Genomic DNA, 8278 nt, shown 5'->3' on the forward strand with positions numbered 1-8278 from the left:
GGGACGGGCACTTGCTGTGCCTCGATTTGGTAGCCTGACAAATTGACATTAGTATTGCCGACGTCGCGGTCCGAGGACACGTGATATATTCCTCCGGAGGAGGGATCAGCAGATCCTATCTGTTCCGTCTTGCGAGACTTTGGCTCTGCAGCAAAGAAACTTGATCAGCGAATCATAGAAATGGCGCCAAAACAAATGATTTAATAGATATGTTCAACCCTAACTAATAATCGCCATTGCAATCTACATTTATAACATTATATTGCATTCTTATGCAAAAGTTATAACTTTCTTAATAAAACAGCGATGAGGAATACAAGTTCGTTTCAAGCAATGATAAGAAAGTAAATATGTACATCAATTTACAGAACCTGAATCACTGATCTCAAGTCCAACACCATAAAGTTCTTATTTACGAATCAAGAAAGAGATATGGCGACTTTTCTCGGGATTAGTTTTGCGCACTCACTCGGTGGGGCTTTGTTCTATTTTTTTAGTGTTCCTGCCAAGGTTTGCCTTTTATCACGGACCTTTTAACTGCATTCGGCATACCAAGCTGGGCTATTCAGATCATTGTCAGCCTTGACTCGAGAGTAAGTGTGAAAACACAGCTGGTCCCGGAGAACAAATACGAAAGCATCAAATGGACCGTCCCTGAGGTGCAGTAACCTCAACTTGAATGCAACTGCAACACGATCCTACGATTTTGTTTATGCCGCAGCACGAACCCGAGGGATACACAAACATGAGGACATGAGCACCGATGCCATCCATCCAATCCGTTTCGATCCGATCCGATCCGATCCGGGAGTTAAGTGTGGGCAGACAACGGTCGACATTAGCATAGGCCCAAAACATTGCCAGCCCATGACAATTTACGGCTACCTAAGCCATTGTCGGCCCGAGTTTCTTGTCTTGGCCGAAGAGACACAGTGGCCAAATATGCTAATGTTGTTGGTAGTGATACCATAGACGAAACCACTTCCCCGAGAACCCCGATAATTTACGGCTTAACTTTGCGACCGACAATTGTAATGTTAATGTGGCATCGGCTGGTTCCGTCAGGTAGGTCTAGATGTATCTTCTTTTGTTAATATTGAAATCATGGCTATCTTGGCTGGACGGGCTACCGTGCATCACTTGGGCCAAAATTTGGAAAAGGGAAGTGTCCTTATCGAGGGCATATCCCTAAATCGGTCGACTTCCTTTTCCGGCCGAGTTTATGGGTTTCACCTGTCAATATTGTTATTAGCCCACAAAGGGTTTCATTTAGCTGCATTTTGTGCAGAGATAGGGAGGTTTTTCGTATGGGGGAGATTGACAGTCAGTTGGTTCAGTTGGGTCGTTTGTCAATATTTGCATTTGTCATTTGTTTGAACCAAAAGTGAATTATTATGGCTTTGACAGAAGATAAGGGGTGAGCTGATATATAAGAACACTGAAAACATAGGTAAGTTACTCGTTTTATTTATTGTTGAATATATTTTTTACTGAATATATATTCCCTTTAATAATTTAGATATGTATAAAATTAGTAGAACATTTTTTACTGTGTATATAGGCAATTCTATGTTGTTTGCTCCCGTATATTCCGTTGGGTCCCAACATATTTATGAATTATTTAATTGTCATGAGAATTTATATTGACAGAATCACGAAATAGAAAATATCATTGTTCCCGCACATACACTCAATTTATTAAATATTTCGCGTAATCTAATCCGTTTCAACTAAATGAAAATCTTTGTTGCCAGTTGGGAAAGCGAAAATAAATAAAATGCTCCACAGGAAGTCTACACTTTCCAGCAATGAAATGCAACTCCCGGGCATAAATTCATAAAAAAAACAAGATAGAATGCTATAGTCGAGTTCCCTGACTATCAGATACCCGTTACTCAGCTAGTGAAAGTGCAAACGAGAAATTTCATTTTTGAGTTATGTTGAGTTATGGAGTTTAGAACTTCAGCCTTGGGACAATTTTTAATTTAGTGTAAAAATTAATTGGGCGTAGGAAAAAGTTTTTCGGCAAATCGATAGAAATCGCAAGACTAATATAAAAATAAAAAAGTATCCAAACAGTTTTCATACGAATCTAGTATACTCTTTTACTCTACGAGCAACGGGTATAAAAACTGAATCCAAAAGCTGAGAAATATAGTCCAAATGCGAATGTCTGCCTGGACCAATCAAGCTGGCTGATGTGATGATCATCGATTGGGCATGCAAATTGAAAAGACCTTAAAATAGAATTGAAGCCAATGAAGGGGGACTCGAATCACAGTGCGAGTGCATTTCGATTTCCATTCGATTCGATTTTTATTGGGGACACAAGGCGAGTCATAAATTGTGGCTCGTTGGCAAACAATTAAAATGCGTTGGTGTTGCACGGTTAATTTCGGGGTGATTAAAAGTTATCATGGGGCGGGGCAGTAAAAGATGAAAATTCGAATACGCGTTTGCTAAGCAACTTTCCACGACGGGCAGAAAACCATAAAATATCGTAGAAATCTCTTTTACTGACACCCAAGAAAATGCCATAAAAAATTAGAGGCCAGAACATAAAATCTAGCACAAAAAAAGCAATTCAATTGCGCGACCCTCACGAATTGGAATTGAAAATTAAATCAGCTTATCTGTAGTCGAAAACTATTACAAAGACTCGTATAAGGTTCAAGCTCAAGCCAAACTATATTTTTGACCAAATTTATGACATCGCACGAGGCGATAAGCTAGGGTCATCCAAATATTCCAACTCGAGTTCAACAGGCGGCGGCGTCTTTGGAAGCTGTTTGATTTCAATTGGAATTACATTTTTCATTTGGGAATTGTGTAAATATTTCAAATCGATACAAATAATGTGTCGAAAATAAATAAATAAAGCCAATATGGTAATGAGCTACAGCCGAGTGATCGGAATAACCATCTTAAAAGCTCAGTCATTAATTTGTGATTTTTTGGCCGCTTAACTTGTAAATGAAGCGAATAAATAATGTTGAATACACTTTTATTAGGGGAATTCCAGTATACCTCTTTACAAATACAAATAATACATTATAACTGGCATTTCTCAAAGATTTTTTTCTTAAATCAATTCGTAAAAGTACCGCCTAAATTGTCTACCATTAGGTAGAATACCCCATTCGCGCTGCAAAACCCAACAATTTGCATATTAAACAGCTTTAGCAGTGATTTCATTTAGAGCTCGATTTATGGCAATAAAACAAATTTATTATTATCTTTGTGTGCCAAAGAAAATGAATAAGTTTTAACACAATTCCTACTGGATGGTAGCGAGATGATGTTGGAAGTATGGGGGGATCTATGCAAATGTTACGCTTTAGCATTGGTAATTTATGAAAACATTCAATTCGACGAATTCCACCTGCTGTGGCTCCTAATGATCGCAGTTTGGAAATTATATATTCCGATCATGCTGCGAGCCCAAAAAGAAAAACATTTCGGCCACTTTGGAGCTCGGAAATGTTGGAACTCCTCGCCCCCAAAAATGGAAATATTTCGCCTAGATTTACTACTCAAATGATCCACGAATGATTTTTATGCGTTTGTTTTATGTGCGTGGCTGCTGCCTTGGCGAATTTATAAATAACAAGAAATTTAGAGCGAACTGTCTGCCATATTTGGTGGCAAATCAATTTACAACTTTTGCCCCAACATCGAAATGAACACAAAATGTTTTACTTGATTCCGCTCGGAACGTTCTTTATTTAGACAGATTAATGAGCGGCCTGGTCGAGCTGTCTGGTGTCATTTCATGCCTCTCAGTTGTCAAATTAAGGCCTATGCAATATGTGTTTATTGTACTTATGTTTAAGTGTATAAAACTGCAAGTGTCGCGTCGTCTTAATGGTCTCACTTCAGCTTCAGCTTCAGCTCTTCGCCCCAACTGTCAGTGTTACAATGGAAATTAGCTCGAAATTCGTATCTCTATTTAAGTGCGAATTAAACGATCTCAAGTGCCGAATGAGGCAATTGTCTATGAAAGCATAAAGCATGTAAAAATATTTATCTTTGTTCTCAAGTAATGGTTGCCCATATAAAGTGGGTTATTTTATAGAACTTCAATAATGTGTGTTCTTTTGGATTTGTGGGTGCTCAGTGTGGGCGTAGCGTTTTCTTAACACCCGGATATTGACAATTGAAAAAAGGTACATTTGCAAGTAATGATAATTTGCTTTCATTAAGAATAGCAAGCACTGAAGAAAAACTATGTTGGCCTCTAGTAAATAATCTAATTGTATAATTGCGCCTATTTCCGCTTCGAGCTTAAGCATAATTACGAACTTCCTTTAATCGGGTTGAACAAGTTCACTAATCAAGGAAGCTCCATACGCTTTAAGCAGTAGAAAGTAAGTTTAATCCAGTTTCAGCCACATTCTATCGAGAGTGTTACATTTTAGTGGACTAGCTCCTACTTTCTGGGGACACTTCATTTGGCTGCCTGGCTAATAGATTTGTGCCAGATTTTAGCATTTGCCAGACCAACCGGTTGAACAGTAGCTCAACTTTTACATGGGTCGCTTGTAGTACCCATTTATGGGTTAGTTGTAAAAAAAATACGACTCGAAAGAGTGAAGGTAAGTTCTGTAAGATTGTAAAAAAGAAAAGCAAGGGCCACACACGTTGTAGCTTTTCGGGGTTTTGTTTTTCTACTTACAAGTAAAACGAAATTAGAGAAATTTTCTGAAGAGCCATACAAATGTGTAAAGGTAAATAGAAACAACTTTCGCGTGGTAAAAGCCCTCAACAAATCGGAGATTTTACACTACTTATTGCCAGGTCGAGCAAAAAATTGAAAGAGTTTCTTAGGAGGTGTGGCGGATTTAACTAATCCAGAAGCCACAGAAGTTTATAAACAAAAAAGAAAAAACGGACAGCTGAAATTTACATAAATTTGAGTTTGGCACACCTTGCCTCACATTTGAATGTCTTCATTTCGGTTCAATTTTCACTGCTGTGGGTGTCGCACTTCAAAAATCATATTTATGTGCGACAGTGAAAGCCATAGAAATATGAATCGCCCTGCGATGATATAAATCAAGCTGAATGTCCCCTGCCACACGAATGCACACCCTTTTTTATTATTATTTTCTTTTTGGGTTTCCGCTCGGTGTATCAGTTGTTTTTGGTGTGGTGTTGGCTATTGTTGGGTTGCCCCAAAGGATTAAATGGTCATAAATGGCACCCATAACGCGTGTGGTCTTTTGTGTATTTGGTTATGTGAAATCGGAGGCCAGGAGAACTTGTTTCATAAAGCAAGTTCAGACGTAATTCCATTGAAATGAACTGGGAAAGTTCAAGGAACACTTGAAACTCCCCGACTTTCAGCTCATATACGCATTGTAATTATTTAAAGAAAAGATAACGAATGGTAGATATGATTTGTTTCTACGAAGTAATCAAGCAAAAATGAAGCAAGCCTATGTTCCTTTTAAAATATTATAAATAAATGCAAGCATAACTTGCAATTTGGGCATACACAAATCAAAACGCTTTACCTACCTAATTGCATTCACTGAAATGCTCAGCAAAAATTCAGGGAACTTGCTCAAAACATTTGGCAAGCAAAACAAATTTATAAATGCATTTAAAAACCATTTATACAAGTCCTCGCCCCTCTGATGTCAGCCAATTCCAACTAATTCACAATAGTCGCAGAGTAGTAAAAAATTCCAATAAACTCGGCGAATTTGTACTGCCATTTAGCACAGTGACAGAGTCAACAACAAAAGGCCATTAAAAATAATTTGAATAAATCAAGGGAGGGGGTCGTGAAAAATTAATGTTCAGCCACTGCAAATGTCCAGTCGTGAATCAGACAATAACAATTCCACCCATAGAATATCTCATCTACACGAACACACGATCACATAATCAATAGATGCGAGTTTCCAACCGGAGGTGCGGATAATTTATTAATGTGATTAGCATTGCCATTGTACCCTCGACAGAAGATCTCATGGGCCTTCTTTGTTTCGACCAGATGAAATCATAATAGTGGCTAACTCGGAGGTGTGAAGCGGCATATGAAGATGGAGGAAAATATGAATCCATTAGGTTACATTCGAAGGTGTCCAACCAAATGACAGCTCTTGGTTTTAGGCAAATAGATTGGGCAATGGAACCCCACACAATCTTACTTGTATGTTGAACTAATTTATGATGGCCTTTTTCTAAGTATGGATTTAACATAAATCATGAGAATTACACGCAAACTGTATCCCTTAACTAAGCTATTTAAAATATGTTGTATATATTTTTATATTACATATCAAAATAAGTTTTTGATTTCCTTTTAACGTCACTTTCGAGAAACCATACAAAATTCACTAGGTTTTAGATAAAATTCAAAGGTTGTAAAAATTAAATGCTGATGGAAGAGGACATCCCCGACATTCCTGACATTCCCGACATTCCCGACATTCCTGACATTCCCGACATTCCCGACATTCCTGACATTCCCGATGAGGTCTTCAACTACCTGGAGGAGCAGCGCGCCCGGGAGCGGGAACTGATCATCGAGAAGAAGGTACTCAAGGAGCGCATCAAAAAGGTGCAGGACATCCTGAAGCTGCTAGAGGGTCGGGCCAATGGACTTCCATGCACAGTTGCAAGTGGCAACATCTACCAGCAGTGCACCGTGCAACAGGTGAGGGACAATCTGACTGCCAATCTAGCGATCTCCATGGAGCTCTTCGTCACGGCCCACCGGAAGATCCTGGGAATTCAGCGAGAACTCAACCAGGATTACGCGGGGATCTGCGCGAGCACTATCAGGCCCGATATGCCCAACTGAATGGCTTAAATAAAGTTAAATTAATGATCGACTATAGGCTCACTTTCTAATCTCTAAATCATGGAGTTCAGTTGATACCTACCATTTAATTTCTAAATAAATACCAACCTAACTTCACAATTATTTAATACTCGACATTTTCCACTCCTCGAACCTCATGTTCTGCGATTAGATCACGTAATGTTTCCCAGGGAACTCGGGCACAGGAGTTCAGCCAGTCACTGATCAAGATAGATGGATAGTGCTGACGTCTGGGCCCAAAGACAATGGGGAGTCTAATGGCAGTTTTCAACTTGAGCGACAACTTGGATCATTAAAGGCATTAGTGTCGGGGGCAGAAGTCAGCGAGCCAAGCAACCGAATTATGTTTCAGCCGAATTTTCATAGTGAATTTCCCTATGAAGTGGAAAGGTGGATCAGAGGTGGAGCAGAGGCGTAGCCGAGCCACCTTGTCATAATTAAATGTGTAATATTTGTCTTCGCTTTCCACACCTTTCCCTCTTCCACGAACTCTTCGCAGCCCCACTCTCCTCCACTCTCCTCCTCCTCCTCTCCTCTCCCCAATCAGCCCCCCTTTCTTCTCCTTTCTTCTCCTATCGCCTCCAGAGATGATGTTGTCTCTGCGCAACGAGGCATGCCATTCGAAATGGGGGTTTCTTATGATCCTAACTCAAGCAATACCATTTTTCATAATGTTAAATTATTAAAATTTAATATGCCTCGGCACTAAAAATTCGGTACAGGTGTTTTCTATTTCTAAGTTTTACGGAAATGGTAAAAACAATTTAAAAGTCCCACCTGAGGAAGGTCGATGGGGCTTTTCCCCAACTTTGTGGATATGAAATAAACACGTAACGCGATAGGCGTGAATTGGAAAAATCATGGGCATTTCATCAGTTGAAAAACTCTATTTCTTTTTATATTTCCGAAACTGGTTCCGCTTGGCTCGTTTCAAAATGAAAAGTGCGTCGGCTTTGGAAAAAAACCCCCCCTAAATCCCGCTCATCTGAAAGCCCCTTTGGAGCCATTGTGTGTGCGTGTGTGTGTGCTTTGTTCGACTTTCTTTTGTGTTGGAGTTGCTGCTTTGTTGTTTGGCTGCATTTCGCTTTGCACTGTGCTTCGTAGCTGTTATTTTTGTTGTTCTGCAGATGTGGTTGCTTGTAGCTGTTGTTGTTGCGTTGGCACGTGCGTCAAAAGCGTGCCCATGTGGAAATTTAGTGCTGCAGCTTGTTGCCAAAGTGGTTAGTGGTATAATTAAAATAATGTAAGTCGAGGGCTAACACGATTTTACGCAATTAATTTCAATTCAATTACGAAAATTATAATAAATTAAACAACAATTTCTTTCAGCAGCTTGGAAACTGCTTGACATTGTAGATAAAAAGTTTTTTTTCATTCATCTATAAATCAAAAAACTTAAATAATAATTTGAGACACTAAATAAGATATTTCTTAATATTTTAC

General features: G+C 39.2%; 1 protein-coding gene across 1 annotated transcript; it reads left to right on the forward strand.

The window, feature by feature from the left end:
* The first annotated feature begins 6315 nt into the window (after window positions 1–6315).
* Window positions 6316–6942, forward strand: LOC6544659. The gene has a single exon (XM_001972452.2). It carries the CDS (start codon window positions 6386–6388, stop codon window positions 6812–6814), a length of 429 nt encoding a protein of 142 aa, XP_001972488.1. The 5' UTR covers window positions 6316–6385; the 3' UTR covers window positions 6815–6942.
* Window positions 6943–8278: the final 1336 nt, after the last annotated feature.

This window comes from Drosophila erecta, unplaced genomic scaffold (assembly GCF_003286155.1).
Source record: "Drosophila erecta strain 14021-0224.00,06,07 unplaced genomic scaffold, DereRS2 tig00000021-arrow-pilon, whole genome shotgun sequence".
In the NCBI taxonomy this organism is placed as follows: Eukaryota; Metazoa; Arthropoda; class Insecta; order Diptera; family Drosophilidae; genus Drosophila; species Drosophila erecta.

Bases quoted from the DNA above. Each gene is read 5' to 3' on its own strand.
- LOC6544659 (XM_001972452.2), top strand. From the start codon at position 6,386: ATGCTGATGGAAGAGGACATCCCCGACATTCCTGACATTCCCGACATT.